At 45.4% G+C, this 25,764-nt stretch overlaps 1 protein-coding gene across 2 annotated transcripts in view; it reads right to left on the reverse strand.

Annotated features, from left to right (window-relative positions):
* Positions 1–21,827, reverse strand: part of PTPRK (protein tyrosine phosphatase receptor type K) — a 523,937-nt gene extending 502,110 nt beyond the window's left edge. For both annotated transcript variants that reach the window (XM_055309658.1, XM_055309656.1), the window contains exon 1: positions 21,599–21,827. In XM_055309658.1, coding sequence (XP_055165633.1) covers positions 21,599–21,692 — 94 coding nt within the window. In that variant the 5' untranslated portion in view covers positions 21,693–21,827. The remainder of the gene's footprint in view (positions 1–21,598) is intronic.
* Between the last annotated feature and the right edge of the window lie 3,937 nt (positions 21,828–25,764).

The raw sequence follows: 25,764 nt of genomic DNA on the forward strand, positions 1-25,764 counted from the left end.
GCTAACACACAAAGTAAAATCTCATTATCTGAAGGTGGAGTAAGGTCATTCAGTGAATTATCTTAAAATATGAATCACAGAACACTTTAAAAGAATATGTTTTTATACTTTGAAGTATTTTTTATGTTTTTTTTAACATGTTGACTAACAGAACTCCTCTAGAGAATTCTTCCCATGAATAGGTACGGATGCTTTGCTCTTAGCATACTGTTCATCCCCGAAGTGTGAAAAAGTAAAACGATTAGTTCTCTTAGGAACCGTCAATAAATCCCCTGAAACTGTAGTCATCTTACTTCCTTAACACTCTGTTTCTGTCCGGTTGTTAAAAAAAATAAATAAATCACAGCCTCGCTTCCATTCTAAGGAGCCTAACCTCCCAGCTGTGGGCAATTCCCTGATGCAAAACAGGTCACCTTCCCACCCCAGGGCTCCTGGATGGGGTGGGCCCAGGGAATCTATATTTGGGGCACTCCTTTGAGCATCCTTGCTCTTCCCGCCCACTTAAACTACCCAGCTCCCCCCAACCCACTGGGGGGACGTTTACTCTGTTCAATAAACAACACTTGGCAAAGAGCAACTCCTCTACCTAATTTGCATCCCGGTACCGTCCTCTGCTTTTCCTAGGACTACGTCAGGGGGCTGCTGGTGAGGCATCAATGCTCCTCTGTCCCGATAACTGCCTGTTCTCTGAACGTCTGATTATGATCATGTTCATAACTCTAAGACTTCAGGACGTATACCGAATCACGAGGTCACGCCACACTCACATACAAAATGCAAAATACGCATATTTTTAGCATTATATCACATAAAATGCGAATATATATTTTTACCACAAAAATGCATATTTTTACCATTATATCCTGGAATCAGGCCGTGGAATAAATAGGGAATAAAAACATAATATCTTAAGAAGTTCGGCTAGATGAGTACATAGAAAGATGACTGAGCAAAAGACCGAAGATAGGCCAAAGACAGCGAGCTGTTTTCTAGCTTTTATTTGTTGAAATACCTCTACTCACAAGTTTTATACAATTAAAGGTTTCATGTGTGCTTTTTGTTCCATTGCTGTCGTTTTTCATTAAGTGTTGGATAGGCTTTTATTCTGAAGTCTTTAGATGTTCCATTGAGTATCACCATTGGTATTTTTTTCAATCAGATTTTATTTACATAGTGTTTTCTTTTGAAATCAGGATGCAGGTTTATTTGAAGACACGTGGGAATAATGAGTTTGTACAGGTATGTCCAAAGTACATCTGCCTTCTGTTGTTTTGTCAAGAGGAACACCAAAATAGGAAAAGTAAATATACATAAAAATCATAGCTTCTTCATTCACTACAACAGTCTGTCATCAACAGGAAGCAAAAGCTATAAAAGTACCCAACAGGAATGATCTTGGCTCCTGAAACGCTGAATTGTAAACTTACGAGTTTGAAAAATACCTTTTTTTTTTTAAGTAATCTCTATGCCCCACATGGGGTTCGAACTCACAACCCCAAGATCAAGAGTCTCATGCCCCACCGCCTGAGCTAGCTGGGAACTCCTGAAAAATACTTCAAAAGACACTTAATCCACTCATCTCTAGTCAAACCCGGGAGTCACTTAGTATTTGAAGAGCCAAAGAGCAAGTCATTATAATAATAACTTACGTTTGTTTAGATCTTTGAAGGTGGAAAAGCACATCCACATAAATTACCTTCTTTGATCCTTACAACGCCCTACATAGTGAGTGTGGTAGTGGCATTATCCCCAAACCCAGGACAAGGAAACAGACCCGGTTAATTAAGTCACTCATTCACCAAATCAGGCGAACCCTGTGTTCTTCACACCCAAAGTGCCGCCGATCATAGTCAAAGACCAGCCTTGGAGTTTATAGACTGGGTGACCTCGCGCACTCCACCGACCCTGAGTCACTCCTTGGGATCACTGTGAGCATTGTACGTGCAAGTGTGGTGCTTCCCCGCTTTCTGGTCAGCCCCTCGGAGAGAAATTCATGCTGTGACTCAGGACACAGAGAAAAAAGATACAGAAATCTGTTTAATTAAAACCAAAGTTTCATGACATACTACTTCCTCCATGGTACGCATGCCTATTTTTATTACTGTTGTTGTATTCTCCTCAATTCCGTGGTTTGGTTTGCTTTGCTTTTATTTTATTTTTTTTTAAGATTTTTATGTATTTATGAGAGACCCAGAGAGAGAGAGAGAGAGAGAGAGGCAGAGACACAGCCAGAGGGAGAAGCAGGCTCCATGCAGGGAGCCCGATGTGGGACTCAATCCCAGGTCTCCAAGATCACGCCCTGGGCTGAAGGCAGGCACTAAACCGCTGAGCCACCCAGGGATCTCAAGGTTTGCTTTGCTTTTAAACTGGCCACTACCTGCCAAACCGAAGCCCTTATCCCCAAAGTGCGTGGTTACAGGCAGGCTGGAAATACTGACCTGATGCCTGTAAAGTACTTGGCCCAGGGCTAGGCCCAGTACACACTAAAATTTTAACTACTGGAAACAATGTTTTTGAAAGTTAACGTCACTCTAGGTTAAGGGGCCTAAAACGTTAAAGAAGGATTTTCCCCCTTTGAAATGACACGTGAACAGCCCAGAGAAACACACACCAATGGCTTCAGTTTCTGACACAGTATCAGGTAAAAGCCTAACGCCCACGCACTGCTGTGTCATGTCATCAGGCTTCACCTGGGGCCTCAATCGGTCAAGCATCGGACTCTGGACTTGGGCTCAGGTCATGATCTCAGTGCAGTGAGACTGAGCCTGCATCAATCCCTACATGGGGCGCCACGTGGGACATGGAGCCTGCTTAAGATTCTCTCTCTCCCTCTGCCCCTCCCTCCCTTCTGTCTCTTAAAAAAAAAATAAAGGGGGGACTCCTGGGTGGCTCAGTAGTTGAGCATCTGCCTTTGGCTCAGGTCATGACCCCGGGGTCCTGGAATCAAGTCCTGCATCCCGCTCCCCGCAGGGGCCTGCTTCTCCCTCTGCACGTGTCTCTGTCTCTCTCTGTGTCTCTCATGCATAAGTAAATAAAATCTTTAAAAAAAAAAAAGAAGAAGAAGAAGTGGTTAAGACAGTGAGAAATTACAGATCTTAATCAGGCCCTGATGAACAGTGTTGCCACAGAAAGTAATACTAAGTAGAAGTTGTCTACTAAAATCAAATGCTCTAAAATGGTTTGTCCTGGATAACAGAATCATTTGATTACCTCAGAAATGGGGGGGGGGGAGGTACTTTCATTTCAATCACTGTGACCACTATCGGTGAGCCTTCCAGCCTTATGCATTACTACAGTATACCTCCCATAATTAAATCTTCTATTATGCTTAGCTAATTCAGCCATCATTCTGAATATCAATTAATTGCTATAGTATTATAGGCATAAAAGTAAGAGACGGAGGTTAACATTTACTGATCCCGCTCATACACTCGAAATTCATTTATAAAGTAAATCCCTGGGATCCCTGGGTGGCGCAGCGGTTTGGCACCTGCCTTTGGCCCAGGGCACGATCCTGGAGACCCGGGATCGAATCCCACATCGGGCTCCCGGTGCATGGAGCCTGCTTCTCCCTCTGCTTGTGTCTCTGCCTCTCTCTCTCTGTGTGTGTGACTATCATAAATAAATAAAAATTAAAAATAATAATAATAAAGTAAATCCCTGAGAGTTTATATGAACATATGCCTCTTTCCTATAACCACGTTTAAATGGAGAAAAACAAAACTTCGAGCCAATTTAGTACTACACCTTTATTAATAATACTAAGTAATACTTGTCTGTATCTCTTCTCCCACTTGGTTTCTTCCAGGAGACAGACCCCTAATTAAGAATTAAAATCTGTATTTTGTTTTTGAACAAACGAGGAAAAATTGTTATGCAATCCAGTTTTAAGTTGTGAAGTTTGGAATCCTTCCAAATTCTTGAAATGGTTCTTATGTGAGAGAGAAAAGATTTTTTTCCCCCAGATATGAAAGGTTTTATGTGAAGATATACAGAGAAAAGTCATACAGAGAAAAACCCATTTTGCCAACTGAAGTCACTTGGGAGCCTTGTCAGCACCTTGTCATTATATTACTAAACTAAAGTCACACACACACAAACACAGACACACACACCTTCCTACTAAAGGGGAAAAAAACATATATACAATCTGCCAATTTCATAAACTATCTTACAATATACTCTTAAGTATGAACAGCTAACTTTTAGACACCAACTCTTCATGGGCAGAGCTTAACAAAAGCATATAGGGCACAAGAATTTTTCATTTAACACTGTAGGATTAACGTACATGGTGTTTTTCAGAACATGAAATATTCTTGGGCTTATGGAAATCAGTACTGTAAGAGCGAGCACATGTTAAAACAACATTTCACCTGTATGTGGCACTGGTCGAGATCCGAAGATGAAAAAGAATTTCAGACAAGTAAAATTATCAGAAGTAACTTTGGCAAACAATTGATAATTGATCATTCAATGGTGAGAAATAATAACAAAGGATCATTAAATCAAGAAGTCAAATAAATTTTAAAAATATATGCCTTATATAAAAAAATAAAGATTTTGTAAATGTTAATCTCATTACATCCAAAAAAGTCCATCAAAGCAACAATGTAAAGGATGCAAATCCATTCACTTTCGCTGGCATGTTTAGTCTTCAAATATTTCTGAATAAGTTAAATGTTGGGTGTTCTTCTGGGCCACAGTGATATATTATTATAAGGATTACATAATAATTTTAAAGCTATCTTGGTTGGAAACCCACCCCTACTGTGAAATATTCTGGAAAAGATGGTGCTTAGCATGAAAATGCACATAATTCAAAAGCACTGAAAAACTTACTTAAGCATACTTAGCACGGCTCTAAGTTAACAGCCCTTAAGGAGAGTGACTACTCACACCAACATTTACAACAAAAGATACTCAGCCTGTGCAGCGAGAAAAACTCCAACTCAGCAGGAAAACAGTCTTCTTAGGGCTTTTCCCTGAGAGTAGATTCCACAGTGGTAGATGGCTCCCAAAGCCTTCTGAGCTGAGCATTTCCTATCCATGAACCTAAGCCTTGTTGAAAACTAAATCCTCGCTCATGAGTTTCAGTGGGAACTAGACGTTCTCAGACTAAATTCTGCTTTATTGGGAGAGTGTTATAGAAAAAATCTCGTAATTAAAGAGGAGGCATTCACTGTACCCATCATCCCCATAACCAAGATTATAATGCATCGAGTAGTAGAGCCAGCCCATACAGCTCCTGAGCCACAACTGTTAAAATTTCCAGCAATTTTGTGAGCCAGTTATTTAACAGTCATTTTCAAGAATTAAATTGTACAACCTTACAGTTGAATAAATTATATTTAAAACAGAGGCATTAAAATACATAATATCCTAAATATTTTACTTTTACAATATTAATGTTCTTAAAGTTATTTACTTCTCTTGTATTTATTTGTATGGTGGCAAAACATTATATAAAGGTGTGCTACTACCCATCTCTTCCCAACTGCGTTCAGTGACGTCATTCACATTGGTAATTTGGTATCAGCCATAGCGGTAGTGTTTACAACTATGGAAATTGGCAAATGGTTAAACCTGAACATGGCTCTTTTTTTTTTTCCTTTTAAATCCCATTTTAAGCATTTGTCATCATCACCATTACTTCCTCAGTTTTCCATGAGCATTTTGTGGCCATTATTCTTGAGGATTCGCCATGGATAACCTTCTGATCCAGGAAAGCCCAACTAACCAACAGTGAGGGACCGTCCTTTTCCCACATCCAGATGGTACTCTCTCATTGTTCCTCCCACTCTGAATTATAACATCTATTTCTAGATCTTCCAAATAAAAAAATAAAATAAAATAAAATAAAAAGATCTTCCAAATAGTCTGTGAAGTCCCTGAGTACAAGGACTTGGTCACTTTTTTCACCTCTTTGTCTTCTATGCAAACACACTGCCTGGTGCAAAAATGGACAATCATTCAATATTTGGTGAACTTAATTAACAAGAAATGAGATAAACTCTGTCATACATATCTTATGGAGTGAAGAAGCCACTAGTTTACCAGCCTAACAGGGATCCTCCATCAATCATATGAATGCACAAATCAGTCTTGTCTGTCCCAAAAATGGTGCCAAAAAATGTGCTAATAATTTAAACTGGTATCCCCCATTTTAACAAGCTCATAAGAATGTCATATTCAACACACTGTCCTATAAAGTTCAAGTCTACTGCCATAATGCACACAATAGATATATCCTTTTCCTCACTGTTCACATAAAAGACAAGAGTCTCACGCTCTTCTGACTGAGCCAGCCAGGCACCCTGAAAACTACTGTTTTTATTTTTATTTTTTTAAGGAATCTCTATGCCCAACGTCAGGCTCGAACTCACAACCCCAAGATCCAGCAAGAGTCACAAGCTCCACCGACTGAACCAGCCAGGCATCCCTAGGCTTTTCTAAAACGTGCTGCAACTGGGGAAGTCTGTGGTACAAGTATGAATGAGGGATGGGAGTAAATAAAGTGCCTCTTTCTGCTGGTCTCCCAACTCCAAACTGTGAGCAAACTGCTGAGATCTGGAAAGATCTTAAATGGCTATGTAAGTGAAGAGCACGGTCACTGTGGGAAATCACTGTCCTATAAATTCCTGTACCTAAGCTAAAGGAGTGAACAACAGACCTCAAAAGAATTCCCAGTCCTCACCTGGGATCTGTATCCATGATAAGAATGAGCCAGAAATCTACTTTGCAAAATCTAAGCAAGAAATCAGAGCACATGGGTCCTTCTGGATTTATCTGCTTCAACATTCCTTGGTTACGGGTTTCTCTAATTTCATCATGCCAAAGACAAGAAGCCAGTCTGAACCACACTGGTTAGAATTTACAGTTCTTATATACACCAATATATATGTATATATTTTAAGCAGGTTCTATCCTTAACATGGGCCTGAACTCAGGACCCTGAGATCAAGAGTTGCATGCCCTACCGACTGAGCCCGTCAGACGCCCCACTTCCTATATACATTATATTCAAGTACACTCTATTATATAGTGTTTCCCATTCCACACACAGGTCTGCCATTCTCAATTTTTTTTCCAATTCAGTATCCTTTAGGTATTTGTTGTGACATATTTAAGAACCAGTCTGCTTTCCAAATATTAACTGGGTCATGATTCTAGAGCACAAAACAAGCAGTCCAGTGTGCGTCCCCTTTTTTTGTTTTTTTTTGTTTTTTTTTTAATTTTTTTATTTATGATAGTCAGAGAGAGAGAGAGAGAGAGAGAGGCAGAGACACAGGCAGAGGGAGAAGCAGGCTCCATGCAGGGAGCCCGATGTGGGATTCGATCCCGGGTCTCCAGGATCGCGCCCTGGGCCAAAGGCAGGCGCCAAACCACTGCGCCACCCAGGGATCCCTGTCCCCTTTTTTTGAATGGTTCCATATTTAAGTTTACAAATGCTACAGGTTTGTTCTGTTGTTTTTTTATGCTTTTTATTTTTATTTTTTTTTATTATTTATTTATGATAGTCACACAGAGAAAGAAAAAGAGAGAGAGAGAGAGGCAGAGACATAGGCAGAGGGAGAAGCAGACTCCATGCACCGGGAGCCCGACGTGGGATTCAATCCCAGGTCTCCAGGATCGCGCCCTGGGCCAAAAGCAGGCGCTAAACCGCTGCGCCACCCAGGGATCCCAATATGATCCTTTTTATTAAGGCTGAATTTGGTCAAATGTTGCATCAAAATGATAACATCTTAAGAAAGTCTTTCAATGGTGAGGAGCTTAGGAAAACACCCTTGGCCACCACTATCTCAAAGACCTATGTTAGGAGGAACATCCAGTCAGAATACAAAAATCACATTATTATGGTAAAGTGAATATTATAAAAGTATTTATGTCGACAAGATTCAAACCTACAGTGCAAAGAGCTTCTCTGACAAGAAAGTTGACAGAAATTTTTAATTCTATCTGGAGAGCAAGCATTTTCATTAGTATAACTTAAGGAAAAGGGAGGTTCATTTCAATTAAAGCTAAAAGAAGTACAGAAAGAAATGAGAACATGAGAAATCTAAAGCTTGAGTGGAACATAAAATCCTTGTTGAAGTTTAGAGAGGCTTTCCTCTGCAGCGAGTGGCCAAAGAGCAACTCTATAACTGAGAGAACAATTGTCAAAGTTTAGCCAGACCCTCCAACCATATGCCAAGATTCTAAAATGGCTTTGCCCTGTTGACAATGGCTTGAAAAAGTCTTGGGGCTTAAATGGATTTGAAACTACCTGAGCTAGGGAAGATTAAATATCAACAGCAACCTGCAAAAAGGAAAACAAAAAAAAAAACGTTATCTAGAATTCACAGGGAAATAGATGTTCCAAATGCCAGGAATTCATTTACTCAGCATGTGTCCAATGTAAATGGCACAGTACAGGTTACCCTCTTCTCATCCTACAACCTTTGGGGAAACAATATTCTTTAGGAGCTAAGGAGGCATCTCTTCATCTTCTGCTAATACTTATTATCTCATTTCTAAACCTAAGTGCTGCTACAGACTGGACAATGCCCATTTTAATCCTATTCCCATATTTGAGTTTTCGTATTTTATCTGAGATTAAATCTGTCCAGGCAGTAAGCACGCTTGTTTCACCAATGCCCCCAAAATCTCCTACCTTCTCCAACTTGGATAAGAAATGCTAAATGTATCTCCCAAAGGTTTCTAAGGTATTTTATACCTAAAAATTAAAGCTTCTGGTACTCTCACTCTATATATGTACAGTTGGGGTTTTGTTCATTTGTTTTTGGGTTTTTTTTGGTCATTCATCCTGAGATTCTGATTCTTTAGGAATCCGGGTAAATTTGCCACTGAGATTCTGATTCTTTAGGAATCCGGGTAAATTTGCCATTGTTGTTTTCATAAACATTGAATGATATTACTCATTATGTTTGTTGTGGTCTTTGTTAATCCGCATATTGAGTTATTTAAGGTATCCTATTATCTACTGCTGGTTTTATTTTAAAGTAAAAGATATAATCAATTAATTAATTAATAAAGTAAAAGATATGCCAGGTAGAGATTTTTAAAGAGAACAGCCTGGGATAGAATACTACGCAAATATGGGTTAATTTGTCCACTCATTAGGATGATGATAACAAAAGCTAAAGTGAATGAATTTTATTAATGTGTCAGGCACTCTTCAAATGCCTTAACTCAATATTCTTCAAAAAAACCATCCAGGACAGGTAGGTAACTGGTCTCATCTTGTTATAGGATGTGGTGCCAAAGCTAAAGGAACATGGTCAGGTCCCATAGCAAGAAAATGTTGGAATTCATGCATAATCAGGTTCCAAAATCTAGGACTGTAAACATTATGCTATAGATAAGTGGAGTCCAGCATTCCAGTGTCCCTTGCTTAAATACAAAATGGGGATAAAATGTTAGTGACTCAACCAAATTAAAATAAGTTTTTGATATTTGGGGGTTCCTGGCTGGCTCAGTTGGTGGAGCATGCGACTATGGATCTTGGAGTTGTGGGTTTGAGCCACATCATCTCTACATTAAATGTAGAGATTACTTTAAAAAATAAAATCTTTAAAAAAAATAAAACAAGTTTTCTAAATTTTCAGTTTTGAAGCTTGGGTCTATAGAATTTGGGATTATTTTTCTTTAGAAAAATGTGCACATCCAGAATCACTTCTCTCCTTCTGTCACACACTGCAGGTCATCTGGACCAGGTCCTTTAATCCAGAGGTTCAAAATCCCCATTTCCTGGTGGAGCAACAGGTGTATTTCAATGACAATACTGTTGCCTCCTCCAAAATGAATGACTAAAGCACCGGGAATTGAATTTGCCTCTTCAGGGATGCAGGTGCTGGGCCAGCCTGCGAATTATCTCAGACCACAGATCCCGGGGACTGTTGGCCTCTCCGACAGCCTCTGGCCTCCCTGCCTAGAGGCTGCCCGCTACTTGGGACAACAAAGTCCACTGCGGCAGCAGCAGCAGCAGAGAGGAGAGGCAGCCGATACGCAGCCCCAACAGCCCTAGGTGACAGCAAAGAAGAATCTGCAGCCGAACCACCAGGGCCTCCGCATCCAAAGGTTCACGCTGCGAAGTCACATTTACGTACAACCTGGATGGGGCTGCCCTCCAACCTTCCAGCTCCTTCCCAGAGGGAGAATGGGGACTGTGAGCCTCTGTAAAAACAAACGTGCTTTCTCCTCTGCCCAACTTGTTTACACTTGCTTACACTTCCGATTACTCAACTTTTGGGAAATTCCACTTGATGGAATTTTATTATCATTGCAGCAAATCTCTGCATAATTCTTTTCTGGGTAGGCTCCTAGCTTTCTGTGTGTAGACTCAAGGAGATGGAAAGATTGCTGACACGCTGGACTCTCCCAGGCGACTTCTAAAGTGGACCAGCAAATTGTGAGGGACGGCCTGCCCTTGAGAGATCTGCATGGGTCAAGGGGCATGGCAGGTTACAAAACAGACCCAGGCTTCACCCAGGGATCGCTAGATACAAAGCTATGCAAAGATAACCACTCCTTAATGGTCATAAAAGTCACATAGATCTACTGCCAAAGTGCAGGGACAATGCCTGCCTTGCCTGCCTGTGTACCCACGGCCTGACACAGCACGGACACTTACCAAATGTCAAAGATACGCGCAGTAGAAGAATTAAATAAAGCACATGAATCTTATTCGAACCACGCTCTTGGCAGCTAGGCATCCCAGTTCAGGTATCAAGAGCGTTTTCTATTTCTTCATGAAAATATTCAAAGGAAAAACTATACTGCACATTAAATGTGCTATATGATTAAGACATTTGCTTAAAAGTTTTCAATAAAAATATTTGATCATCACGCAATCTTGACTTACATAGCTGGAGAAAATACAAATACTATTTGGTAGCGTTACCAAAAGTAGTAATTGACTTATAAAAGTAGTAAAGTTGACTTCTACGTAAGTGAAAATGAACCTGAAGGGCTGCATTTTATGATACAGGATAACAAGTTTACTCACTGTTCACAAGAACCATACCCTTTCCCCAAAGCCTCAATATGTAAACAGATATGCAATGTATGACTGCAAACATACAAAGCATCTATTGGTTTCATTGCCATTGTTCGGCATATTATTTTTGGCCTCAGCAACGATTTATCAAAAATAATTGATATTTTCATGGTAGTTTACGATTTAAAAAATGCTTTCAAAAGCATTTATTAATTTTACCTTTCAAAATTGTCCTGTGGAGTAACTAGAGAAGATATTACAATCACCCTTCATTGTAACAGTCCCTTCTTAATGACAAGGAAATTAAGGATTCAGCAGAAAGGAACTATCTCCAAATCTCAATACCAGGAAGTAACAAAACTAAGGCAGGCACACGGGCATAGCAAGCATGCTCCATGCACTAAAGGGACTCGTAAGGAGATCTCTAAAGGAAACTCCTGCTCTCTCTGAAACAGGTCGCTGCCAACCCCTTGACCTCATATATTAGCTAAGTATTTAAATGTCAGTTCAGATAAAGGGGCAAAAACGGGCCAACCCTAGATAGCATCCTGCCTCAACCGGCCAGGCTGTTAAGCAAATTATTATAAACCTCATCATTCAGGAATCACGCCTGATAAGAATATAAATAAGGAATTAAAAAACAGTCATAAAGAAAGCAGGAAATAGCAGGGAAGAAAATAATAAGTCAGTAACTTACTAGAACACTCAAAGCTGTGTGACTAGAAGCCTCCAGTGACAGAAAGACGCACGCTCCGGTCAAGACACCTTCCTCCCCAACCACTGCCTGCACCCCTATGTTGCCGGGCCAGCTGCTCTGGCCAGAGTAGGGCCATTACCAACATTACCAACCACAGAAGTGCCTGGAGATGACACCTGGTCTAACGTGGCACAACCACACCTAAGCCCCTGATCCTCAGTCACACTCAGCTCTAGGCCACCAGCCCAGATGTGTGTCCGACAACACAGGCCGTATACACCTGGGGGAGGCCGGGCAAACAGGTGCTAGTCCCTACGTATCGCTCGTTAGAGTGTACCCCAGGATATTTTGTACAGTCCCCCTCTTGAATGCCGCATGCTGCTCACATATGCATCATAAAGTTGGGCAACAGAGGTGAGAAGATCAAAGCGGTAAGTTCAACTTCGCGTCTTGAGTGTTTCAAAATCAGTTTCCAAAGTGAAGAGTTACTAGATCCTATTTCTCTGGGTCAATTAGCATCATTTACCACTGCTTAGCTTACCCTTTGGCTTCTATTATAAATAACCAAATGCATGCATGCCAACACCTATCCACGTACATACGTAGGATACATAGGACAACTGAAAACCAAGCACTAAGGTGGTCTCTTTTATTCACAAACATATCGTCACCTCATATTTGGATAATTTTAATTAAAGCCAATCATTAAGTCAGATTTGCTTTTGAAAGCACAGTTTTTTCTTTTTTTTTTTAAGAAGTTGAACCCATATTTATTCGCTAGCACTGTTAAATGTGGAAACACAGTTTTAGAACTTCAAAATGCAAACCAAAATAATTAAAGGAAACTCCAGTAAGTTGGACTTACTCAGGACTGAGGCAAAGAGAATAAAATAATGAAAATAATAAAATCCATGTTTTAAAGTGCAGCTTCATTTCAAAAATTATGAACCACTGATCTGCAAGGCACCCAAATCAGCCAGGTGCAAAGTACCTCTCCCCCCACTCCGTCCCCTACCCTCTTCCACTTAGAGACTAAAGGCTTAGGCCTCCATGTCTTCCTACTGTTCCCGCTAAGCGGTCCAGAGCTGGGAACCATCTGATGTAACTGTCTTTTCCTCACCATATACTTTCTTCCCCCTCAAAGGAGTGTAAACACACATACGGCTGCACCCTGCTTTGCTTTCGCTTCTCCTGACTCATTTAATTCTATCTTGAGCAAGCACATTGTAGTCTGGTTGTCTTTCCAGAACCCATCCCCATGTCTGTTGATAACCTATGGTTTGATGCCAGGGCCCCCACCCGTCCTCGTGACTTGAGTGGGGATCTAGAGCCGAACCCAGAATCCTAGCAAACTACACCACTCAGTGTACTTCCTTCCTTCCTTCCGCTCGGGCGGAGCCTTTGACTTACTGAATCTAATCAGAGTGAACCTCAGTGCCTTCGCAGGTGCAACCGCCACCTAAAGTACACATTTTCATACTAGACTTGAACCGAGAAGCTGGTGGTATGGGAGCTGCCAAAGCTATCATGCCTCTGTATGGAATGAAGTGCCCCAGAGTGCCCCACGGGGAAGTGGAGCGAGCAGAAAGAGATGATATCCCAAAGGAATGATGTGAACACTTTAAGTTTCACTTGAGTCATTAGTCAGGAGAAAAAAATAAATTCCTCTTTTGTTGTAACCGGCCTGAGTTGCATTCTCTGCCAACATGCAACCAAAAAATTGTCTCACTGCTACCTCTATGTATATATTCCACAGTGAATTCTGGCTCTACTACTGACTCACACTGTCACCTGAGGCAAGTTACTACTTAGCCTCTCGAGTCCTCCGTGGGCAAAGCAGAGAGGATTCCAATCTTCAGGGATTACTGGGAGGATTTCAATTCCTGTGGAGCACTGAGCCTAAGCCCTGGCAGGCCGTCGGCTCTCAGTTCACGGCAGCTCCTATTGTTTTTGCAAGTGCTCTTCTCCAACACGCGAGAGAATGAGTGAGCCTAATTACTGCCGACAGGAACAAAAGTAGAAGTAGCACAAAAGGCAAGCTCTAGATTTCGTAGTAAAATTAGAAAATGTAACAAGTCAAGTTCTTCAGACTCTAAAGCTCTTTAAGATGATGGAAGTACCTTCCAGAGTTCCTCTCCGTCACTAAGCTCCCCGCCAGCACTGATCCATCTACGGCCAAACCTCCTCCTTTAAACACCAGTGCCTCATATAAGCAAACTTGAGAATCACTGATTTATAGTTTATTTACGAATCCAGCAACTACGTATTTTGTATTTCACACAACACAGGTTAAGAGACGTTTCATTTCCAGCCAAACGTGCAGAGAATTCTCTTGTGTGTTGCCCCAAACTCCCGCTCCCAATACCGTAATACGACCAACTCTTATGGGTTAACATTAATTTATATTTCTTGTTTTCCATTAGTCTCTGCCATAACCACGTCATTATGCCAGTATTTTCTGAATCACCAGCGAATGGCAAAAACAAATACGGCAGTCGTGATTTAATCAGAGACTTCACTGTTAAAACAGCCAGCCAAAGTAGACACGTTTAGAATAGTAAATGGATAACAAAACACACTTACAGGCTCATTAATAAGAAGGCAATTAGGTCTTCTGGGAAAATTCATTTTCTAAAAGAATGCTAAAGCAAGCTATAAAATGCAAGTAAAATTGTGTTTTGACATGAATACCGTACACTGTCTATTACATCATAATTTTTCTCTTGAGAAAACTGACAAGAATCTGTTCTTAAATATGAGCACAAAAGATAGTAAAAAGAACACCAATGATATTTAACGCAGTCTAGCTAACTCCCATTCATTAAATTTGACTGCCCTATAAATGAGCTCCTTATTACCAAGATCTTTACAGTACGCTTAGAAGAAAAAGAGAAATATAAAACAAGAAACTGCTCCTACTATTACTATCAGAGGGAGCATCGTTTCCTGTATCAACATATCAGTATGCTAGATAAAAACTACGGGCATATATCAGGTTTGGCTCCTCGATAATCTCTTTACCTTTAAATCTGCTCACACAACACGTTCACAGCCAAAACTACTTAGCCTGATTTTTACTCCCTTATGAAAATACTTCTTTCAAAATCGTCGAAGTATTTTATTTAAGAAGTCACCAGTACTGTTGTCTGGGGTGTTAGATTATAATTAAGTAAAGACTGATCAGAAATATAATTCCGGGGAAATTTGTTTCGTCCTGTAATTAATCCCTTCACAATACTCTCACAATTCTACTGTAAAGTGCCTGTGACCAATCTTTTCCAGCTGAGCCGTCTTTGCCCTGAAGCGGTGCTTCTCAAAACTGCACGCTAAAAAAAAAAAAAAAAAAACCTACACGCTCAAGCAAATCACCTGGGGATTTTATTAAAATGCAGATTCTGCACCAGTAGTTCTGAGAAGAGCTCTGACAGGTGACCACAACATCTTCACAAGGTCCCAAGACTGATGCTGCTGGTCCACGGACCACAATTCGAGCAGCAGAATCCTAGGGCACCTTGGAGCCGATGAACCCAATGACCATGAAGAGTCCGACATCAAGGCCTGGGCGGGCCGGAGGGCTCTTCCTCTCCCCGCTTGAGTCTGCTGAACGACCTAAGGCGAATCACATCCAGGAGATGGGCCATGGAAAGCAGCTGCTGGGCCACCCCACCACCCAGCGAGCATCAGGGGAATTTCTGGAGCTGGTCAGCTGCCGCTCTGGACAGGGTTTGGAGAACCGGCCTGTGAGCAGCTGCTTCGGGAGGCAGGCCGCACTGGGAAGGGCTTATATAAATAGGCAGCAATCTGGAGGAAGATTTAGTATCTTCACACTAGAAGTACGGTACAATACATTATACACTCTTTCGTTCATTTATCCATTTCATCTGTGAAACAGGCAAAGTAATTATTTGCAATACTCTTTCCAAAATGTAAGTACAGGAATTTGATTCCATCTGTGGGTGTCCTTAGCTTCCTTCTCACCCGAACCCGTGGACAATGAAGCTCCATCACGGTTAGGATGTGTGTGGGGGTGGGGGGGTGGGGGTGGGTGTGTGTCTCCAAGATACACACTTAGATCTTTCAGCTTTCCCAATAAAACAGATAAGAACTCACCTAGACACTCTTTTATGCGGCTTTATTTCTATCTGCGCTCCTCTTAGAAGTTGACTCTTAGAATGACTGACCTGTAGAAAAATGCAGCCAACACCGCCCAGCTCATCACTTTTATTAACAGAACTCTGCAAACACGTAAGGTGGAAACGTGGATTACTTCATTCAAGACTACTTAATGTGCTCCTAAAACAATTGTAAGTGACAAAATAGGCCACTCGTAATTTTTATGGATTATCAACACACAACCGAGAAAGCCAAAAACTCCACGCAGAGTTAAGTGGTGAAATGGCAACATTCCACAGGATTGATGCGGTCTTACACACCTGCTACCCACCCGGCGTGTTCCCAGGACCTCAACACCCTGCAAAACCTCACAAAACTGGGCTGAATTACGTACCTTCAGTTTTCATTACGAAAATATTAACTACAAAACAATTACCGTAAGAAAACTTCACGAAAATCAACATCCCTCTCTCAACAGAATCTTCACGGAACTGAGGAAAACTTGCACCTGGGACGAAGCTTCTTTAAACGCATTGTTCATAAAAACACGTTTCTCCGAAGATAGAGTTTAGAGTGTATAAACTACCTCCAGAGTTCTCACTGACATCAAACATTCGAACATATTTTTTTCCATTTTTTCCATTTTCCCAAGCATAGTTGTATGCAACTTATGTCACTTATTTCAAAATAACAAGCAATATGGTCCTCAAATGTGTTCCATCCCCATTTACAAAAAAAGGAACTTAAAGTCTCACTTCCATTCAGAGATACCTAAGCACAAACACTCCGTGACATTAAAATACCATTTCAGGGATTTACAACTTTATCTCTGGCTTCCATTAAAATTAATATTAGCCTGGAGGACAGATGTACTCACTTAATAGGTTAGCAAGTACCAGTTTAAGACACGGCGAACCGGGGAGACCCCACCACTCGGCAACTATGACAAACAAGCATGAGTTTGGGTGAAGAAACAAGTCATGTTCAATAGCAATTATAACCTTTTTAGGCAAAGAGAAACACCATTTGATAAAAGAACACAAAACAAATACAGCTGATCAAAGGATAGAGTCTGAGAGGCATCCACGGAGGGAGATTCTTGCATCCACAGAATGAGAAATGAATGCGTCTGGACGGAGGCAAAGGCTGGCTCCAATAAACAACTCAAAAATAAGGAGCTTTTCTCCCCTCTTTGGAAAATTAAATCAAAGATCAAACGCACAGCACACACACCCACACACACACGCAGAATCCTAGGGTTCTTTGTCTTCAGAGCAAGCTGGAAACTCTCCTGGTGCTCAGTGCCCTGGTCTGCAGCTCTCCCCGGCCCGCGGGGTGAGGAACGAGCGGAGGCGGGGACAGCGCGGGGCGCACAGGGGCAGCCTTGCCAGCTTCTGGCCGCTGGGCACACTGGACACGGGCCCCGACACAGCCTCCAGGGACCGAGTCCCGGGCTTCAGGGGGCCCGGGAGGCAACGCACGGATCGCTTGTGGGGGGGTCCCCTCCCAGGGATCAAATGTGTTTTCAAGGCCACAAAAAATGTGTAGAAGGATGAGCCGTGACGGGGCGACCGGCGCCCGCTCTGGGCCGCAGCCGAATCCCATTTCCAGCCCCTGAGGACACGTCCAGCCCCGAGGACATGGGTGCGGACAGAGGGGCTGCCCTCTGGGCTGGGGGCTCTGTGGTCACCGGGCACAGCGGGGGGGGGGGCAAGGGGGGACCCGCTGTCCAGCTGGCACTAGGGGACACAGGGAGTATGAGCAGCACACGGGCCAGCGCCCAGCAGCAGCCCGACCTGCCTCCTCCGGGAGACCCGGGCCAAGGGACGCCTTGCGTCCAGGAAAACCAGCAGAGCCAGGCGGGGGGGGCGGGGGGGGGACAGGGAGGGGACACCGGGCCTGGGAGTGTCCAGGCCCCGGCCAGCCGGCGCCACAGTCCGTAGTTTCAACCGACCGAGGGCCCGAGCGGTGCAGGTCAGCCAAGGCCGGAGAAGGAGCGGAGGCCTCCCCCGGAGGCAGGAAGCACAACGGGGACGGACTGGACCTTGGGGACCGCGGGGATGCCGGTGGCCTTGTTCACAGGCGCGGCCCGACCCGGGCCCAGGGCAGCACGGGCTCACAGAGCCACCGTCCCCACCGTCGTCATGCCCATGCCCCGTGGCCCGCCCCGGGCACTGAGGGCACCGCCCAGACGCGACAGTGTCCTCCCCTGGCTGCTGGCAAGGCCCACCACGCCACCCCGCCCAGCAGACCGGCCACGCGCCTCTTCTCCCCTCACGGGACCAAGGTCGCGGGTGCCAGCTCCGCCACGCGCACAGCCCCGTAGCCACCCGCAGGAGGCCAGCGGAGCAGAGCCAAACACCTCGTCAGGGGTCACTTGTCTCCCCGCGCTGCCCACGTCCCCGCATGGCCAGTCTAGGCCCCCGCTCACCACCACGACGGTGACCGGCTGGTCAGGTAAAGACACCCCCAAACGCCCAACGGCTGCCGCGACAGGCGGGCGTGGGGTGAGCGAGGGAGCCCACAGTCGGGGCCGCCTTAATGCAGGGCGACCGCAGCCGGACAGTGCGGAGCTTTACCACCCACAGGGCCCAGGGTCCCTCACGTGGATCATCCCACACGCTCCTCATAACACCAGGTGGAAAGGTGTAGATGGGGATTAGTATTACTCCCACTGTACAGATGACAAAGCCGAGGCCCAAGTTCCTTCTCTGTGACTGGTCTGTCAGTCACCTGAGTCCCCGCACAGAAAACCATCTTGCGCTGTCGCATCAAAAGATAACAGCCGCACAACCCCGTGAGTGCCGGTGCATCTTTGTGCATCTGTGCCTCAGTTTCCCCAGATATGATAGTACTGGAATCGTTTTAAGCGAAAGATGAAGCTGAAATAACACAGGCTGATATTTATAGGCTGTTCTGGTTTTAAGGAGGCTCACCATGCAGCATTTTACACTTTAATTCCAAAACTTAAGGAAAAAGTCACAATGATAAAAATACTCTTTAATTTGTGGTTTAAACTAAGCATATTGGGGCCCCCGGGTGGCTCAGTGGTTAAGCGCCTGCCTTCACCCCAGGCCGTGACCCCAGGGTCCCAGGATCCAGTCCCACATCAGGCTCCCAGCAGGGAGCCTGCTTCTCCCTCTGCCTGTCTCTGCCTCTCTCTCTCTGCATCTCTCATGAATAAATGAATAAAATCTTAAAAAAACAATAAAAATAAAAAATAAACAAAGCATACTGATGAGTATATGACACATCCAAGAATCTTTAGTATTTCAAAATTTGCTTTTGAAGTGTACTACATTAGAAACCACATGATAATATCTAAAAGTGGTAAACTAGCCTTAATGGATATGATTTAAGAGGATATTTAAAAATTCCAAACATATATTTGTTTTGGTCTTTTAGACCATTATACTGAAATTTCTCAAAACAAAAGTTCATTATTTAAAGTAGAATCCAGGAAAAAAAAAAGAGCAAGAAAGAATCCAACTCCAACCTCTCTATATATTTGCAATCAATCTGACTGCCCTGAAATCTGATGACAGTAGGATACTGAATGGTTTAGGATAATCAGAACGTGACAATGTTCACAAAACTTTCAATGTGTGGAGAAAAGCAGATTCACAAATCTGACCTTAAACCAGGGGGGGATAAAAAACATTCCTATCTGGGCATATATGTAAATCCTGAATGGCAAAATTTACCCGATATGGTCCTGCAAGAATGGCATTTATGAGGACTGCACATCCCCTACCTCTAACATAACATAATGTGAAATGTTTTGCTTTGTCACTAAAGCAAAGCCCGGCACGTTTGCTTAAATTACTTAGAGACCTGCGTGTCCAAGCACCGGGCCGTTCATTAAAGCCCATCTGCACGTTCTGTTGGAGGAAATCTAAGATTCACTAAAGGGTAAATAACATTCGAAACAAGAAATACGAAAGTTTCTCTACTGCTGAAAATACAGCCATCAGCTGCTGCGACACAGAGAGCGGCAACCCTGGAAGACAGGAACCGCTCAGCTCGCAACCGGTAGAAGCCAAAGTTTCAATCAGCAAACTACACGCCGGGTGGAGCGGGGGCTCGCAGCGCTGGCAACACACACTGTCCGGAAACCAACAGCACCCTAACGTGCCCACATCTAAGCACTTAGAGCAGCACCGCATGTAACGACTTAGAGAAGCAGGGCACCTAAGCTCTTAGAGTAGCACCACATCTAAGCACTAAGAGCAGCACCGCATCTGAGAACTTAGAGCAGCACGGCACCTATGCACTTAGAGCAGCATTGCATCTCAGGACTTAGAGCAGCACGGCACCTATGCACTAAGAGCAGCACCGCATCTAAGGACTTAGAGCAGCATGGCACCTAAGGAGTTAGAGCAGCACTGCATCTAGGGACATGGAGCAGCACCACATTTAAGGACTTAGAGAAGCAGGGCACCTAAGCTCTTAGAGCAGCACAGCACCTAAGCACTAAGAGCAGCATTGCATGGAAGGACTTAGAGCAGCACGGCACCTATGCACTTAGAGCAGCACCGCATCTAGGGACCTGGAGCAGCGCGGCACCTAAGCACTCGGAGCCGCGGATCTACAGCCTGAGAGCAGCGCGGGTGCAGCTCCGGGCGGCCGGCAGCAGGGCTGAGAGGACGCGGCGCCGCAGCTCAGGCCATCGGATCCCGCGAGGCGCCGCCGTCCCGCGCCCCCGCCACGGCGCACGGCTGTGGCTCTGCACGCGCCGGGGCACCGCGCCTGCAGCCGCCCGAGCCCTGGGTGGGGGGCCGCGGCGCGGGACGGGCTGCCGGGAAAGCGAGCCCGCTCCCATCACCGCGAGCGGACTTTGCTCCGGGTACCGGGGCGGCCGCCACCTCGCCGCCCTGCCGGGGTCGTCCGCGCCCCGCGGCGCCTCCCCCCGCACCGCCCCCGCCGGGCAGCAGGCGCGCTCCCCGACCGCGCTGGGCCGGGAAAGTTGTGGGGACCCGCGGGGGGCGCCCGGGAGCCCGGAGCCCGCCGCCCCGCGTCCACCTGGTGAAACTTCAGCGCCCCGGGGGGGGGGGCGCAAGGTGCGCAGTCCGCGGCTCCGCCAAGAGGCCCACGCGCCCAGCTGCCGGCCCCGGGGTGGCCTCTCCCGCAGCCCCCGTCGCCCGGACCCGCTGCCCGGGGCGGCTCGGCGTGGGCGCTCGCGGCCCTCGGTCACGACGCGGTGCACGCGGGGCAGACGGCGCCGCCGGCGCGGGCGGAGGAGAGAGGCCGGGCCGGGGGGAGGGGGGAGGGGGGACGGGGAAGTAGGCACACAATGGTCCCGGGAGGTTATTCCCGGGCCAAAAAGCACCTGGCACAGCGCGCCGGGGTCAGCCGCTTCCAGTCTCCACGTTTCTGATAATGGCTTCCCGGGGAAAAGAAGAAAAAAAAAAAAAAAGAAAAGAAAAAAATCCCCCCTCCCCCCCTGCACGCTCCTGGGGTGTCCGGCCAGCAGCGGCGCGGCGAGCGGAGCGGCGGTCCCCGCAGTCCCAAGTACTTTCCCTTCCGTCTCCCCCGGCGCCGCGCGGGGACCCCGATGCCCGGGAGCGCAGGGTCCGCCCCCCGCCCCGGCCGCCCGGCCGGACAAAGGGTCGCGGAGGTGGAAGCGCCCCGCGCCCCGCCCCGCCCGCGCCAACTCTGGGGCGCGTCTGTGCCCCCGCGCGCGCCCCTCCCCGCGCCCTCCCCGCGCCCTCCCCGCGCCCTCCCCGCGCCCCCCGCGCGCTCCGGGCCGGGCTCCTGGCGCCCCTCCCCGCGCCCCCCGCGCGCCTCACCTGCCGAGAACTGGCCGCGGGCCGACCCCAGGGGGGACCAGGGCGCCGCGAGCGAGAGCGCCGCGAGGACGGGCAGCGCCGCCGCCGCATCCATGTCGACTTTGGGAGAAGTTTGAAGCCGCTCGGCCAGGGGCGGCAGGGGCCCCGGGGAGCCCTCCGCCCGCCGCCCGCCGGTGCCGGTGCCGGTGCCGGAGCCCGCCGCCCGCCCGACTAGCCCCGGGGCGCCCGCGTCGCCGGCCGGCCGCGGCGGCAGCTCTCCATGCTCGGCGGAGGCGGCTCCCGGGAGCCAGGAGTTACTTTGCTCGGGGAGGGACGGGGGCGGAGCCGGGGGTGACGTCGGCCCGCGGGCCCCGGGAGCTCGGGAGGAATGCGGGCGGGCGCGGCGCCGGCCTCCCCCTCCCGCCTCGCCCCTGCGCCCCCCGCGCGCCCCCCCTGCGCCCCCCCCCCGCGCCCCCCGCCGCCGCCTTTGTTCCCCGCGGCTCGCGGCGGCCCCGCTCCGCGAATCCGGGCGCCGCGCGCGGGTCCCGGGGAGCCGAGGGGCCGGACCTCCGAGGCCGAGCGCGGACAAAGCCCGGAGCCCGCGCGGCGGCCTGGCCTCGGGTCCCCGCGCCCCGCAGCCGCAGCTGCAGCCGCAGCCCCCGCGCCCCCGGGGGCGCCTCTCGGCTCCTCGGCCACCCGCGGGGCCGGGACACCCACCCCGGAGGCCGCCCGTGGGTCCCCATCCCGGAGAAATAAAACTTGGGCTGGAATAAACGTCGCACAACTTTGCAGGGGGCGCCACGGGCGCGTCTCCCCCTCCCCTCCCCTCACTCGCGGCCCGAGGTCTGACCCCCCCCGCCCCGCCTCTTCCCGCGGGGGCGACCCCTCCCCCCTCTCCCCTCCCCCCCCCACCCCGGGTTAGGCTCCTCGCTCGCCGGCGCACAGGTGGGCTCCCGTGGGAAAGCGGCCGAGCCCCGCGGCTAAGACCCGGTTAGAGACCTCAGACCCAGGGCTCTAACGCAAGGACTTGGCGCTGACGCCGAAAACGGCAACTGAGGATCTGAACCGGAGGAAGAAACGATGCTATATTATGACAGGAAAGTATGTTACAGTTTGCTAGCTCCTCGGCAGCTTGAAGTGGTTCCACCATATGCCACATTCACTCGCTTCCGTAAAAAAAAAAAAAAAAAAAAGACGGTTTGGTGCGCATCATATTCATTTTTTTTTTTTTTGGAAACTGCCCAATAAAATAGACGTGGTCACAACTGAATAAATACTTTTTATTGAGGATTAACGTCGTCTTTGCAGTGGCTGGAACGACAGAACCATCTATGGATGGACATCTGTCAGGTACTCAGATGCCTTTATTTAGCCTTTGTAAACAAGACCATGTGAAATTCAATTGGACATTCATATAAATGTGTTTACCGAGCCATATATTCCTCCTTTGTACAAATTAAATATATGCTGTTCATGACCAAGTTTATGATAGAACTTGAGATAGATAGATGATACATAGATGATAGATAGATGATAGATAGATAGATAGATAGATAGACACACATAAAATCAGGAAGAAAAAGACTTTTTAAAAATTTTGCTAAGAGTAGGAGCTTGATTAAACAGAATTTGGAGTCTTCTGGCTGGCTCATTAGTGCACTGACTAGCCCAACGCTTGTCAATCCAATTCAGCACAATAAAAGTAATTTTTCCTTAGGGTGCAGGGTAAAAGAATTTTTTTCCACTCACTGACCTATAACTGGTCAGACATCACTGTTCCTATTTCTTTGAGGAACATTCCTAAATCCTAAAGAAAAAAAAAACCTGAAAGGCACACTTTTTTTCTTTTCTTTTCTTTTCTTTTTCTTTTCTTTCTTTTTTTTTTTTTTGGTGTTAGAAAAACTTTGTAAAAAAAACTTCAGCAGGAATATGCATCAGGAAAAACAAACAAAAACCTACCATCCATATACTAATTCACCTGTTCTTCCATTCTTGAAAGAAAGATGAAGGGAGTTCATAACCTGGTAGATTTGTTGGTTTAAACACATAAAATGCTTGCTTGAAAAAAATTGACATATGGTACCAGCGGGAAGTCCACACACACCCTTCTTACCTTGCCTATTCCTTGGGTCAACTGATAGAAGATTCATTTCACTTTATCTATCCTGGAAGTAATAACAGGTAATATTTACAGAGCGCTTAAAATGTGCTTGGCACTGACCTAAGATACATAGTGTCTCAATGAGTTGAGGACAGTCCTTTGACATTGGTAAAATTATTACTCCCTTTTGACAAGTGAGGAAGCAAGAGTAGAGGTTAATTTGGTCATCAGCACATATAGGAGTAGAAAGTGGGTGAGGGGAAACAAAGAAAGGCAAGGAAATTCTCAAAAGGAATCAGCAAACCAGCAAGAACAACTCTCTAAAAGTCAAAGGAATAAAATAAAACTTTCAGACAAGTAAATCAGTCCTTTTGTCCTTAGGTGTCATGAATGCTGGCCATAATAACTAATGCTGGCCAGAATGGGTTGAAATCCTTTAAGTAGAGTATGTTTGTCTCCCACTAAGTTATTTGGCAGGTATTTAGAACTTACTAGATCTCTATTTCACAGAAGATAGAATGAAGGAATATATCAATAAATCCATAGGAGAAGTATGAATTTGGTATGACTTTTAGAAAAAATTAGTCAACATGCATTAAAAATCACTAAAATGTTTGTATTCTTCAATCTATTAGCTATTCTAAGGACATAATCCAAAATATGGAAAATGTTATATACACAAAGATATTTGTCATTATCAAAAGAGAACAGTGGAAATCATGTAAATATTCAACAGCAGGCAGATTCATGAACATTATCTAGATAGAGTATCTCACGGCCACTAGAAATAATGGTTATTAAAAAAGGAGCACGTTGCAACATGGGAAAATACATATGATAAAATGCTGGGTAAAAAAAGAAGACAGTGCAAAGTTTTGATTTGCGAAGATGAAAACATTTTGGAGATGCACTGTAGGGGTGGCTGCACGACAAGGTGTACTTAATGCCACTGAACTGTATATTTAAAAACGGTTAAAGTGCTAAATGTTTAGGTAATATACGTTTTACTACAATAAAAGAATTAGAAGACAAAAATCAAAATATACTATGATTACAACTAAAAAGTAATGAAAAATGAAAAAAACATAAATGATAATATTGGTAAATTTAATAGTAGATATAGAATAATAAAATTTAATGATTGACCTCCTCTATTTTCCTACCATTTGGGTAGAGGGTGAGAATATCTTTTAAAGAGGACAGGTTTGTGTTCTAGATTGCAGATTTACCTCATACTACCTCCAGTCATGAATTCGGATCTGCGTTTGGGAAAATGTTTTCTGTAGAATCCCAATTTTATCAACTTTTCATTAAGTATGATGGAAAATAGAGTCTACAGATCAAGTAAGCTTGGAGAACCCTGAATTGTGCAAAGGTGAAAGGTTCCTTTACCAAAACAGTCTTCTTTACTATATACAGCACTTTTTCCACGGTTACCATTATGGTATCATACACCCTGAATCTGGAAGGGGGGAAAGGATATAAAACTTCTCAAAGTTTTAGACCATAGAACTCTTTGATAAAGAAGTATTGCTCACGATTAGGATTTCAGGGAACAGAGGTGGGGAAGCACTGCCAAGTAACATTTAATATCTCTGTATCTCAACTTCCTTCGTCTGAGAATGAAACTAAACAGATTTTCAGGTAACTAAATGGGATATGGTTGACTCAAACAACACCAGGGTAGGGGCGCTGACCCCTTCACAGCCATATAACTTTGATTCCCCCAAAACTTAACTAACTTAACTAAGAGATTTCCCACTGTTGACCAGAAACCCATGGACAACATAAACAGTTGATTCACATATGTTCTGTGTATGTATTATACAGTGTATTAATGCAATAAACCAAGACAATGTTAAGAAGAGCATAAGAGAAAATAAATTTACAGTAAACTGCACTGTATTTATATTTAAAAAATCTGCATACAAGTGGGCCCATGCTGTTCAAACCTGTGTGGTTTAAGGGTCAACTGTATAGAATTTTAATATAGATGTAAATTCAATTATAGTATAGATATGAAAGGGGCTGGATGGTACTGGTCGCTGAGTAAATGTTATTTTTCTTCTCTCCTTCCGTGGAAGGA

Source organism: Nyctereutes procyonoides, unplaced genomic scaffold (genome assembly GCF_905146905.1).
Source record: "Nyctereutes procyonoides isolate TBG_1078 unplaced genomic scaffold, NYPRO_anot_genome, whole genome shotgun sequence".
NCBI lineage: Eukaryota > Metazoa > Chordata > Mammalia > Carnivora > Canidae > Nyctereutes > Nyctereutes procyonoides.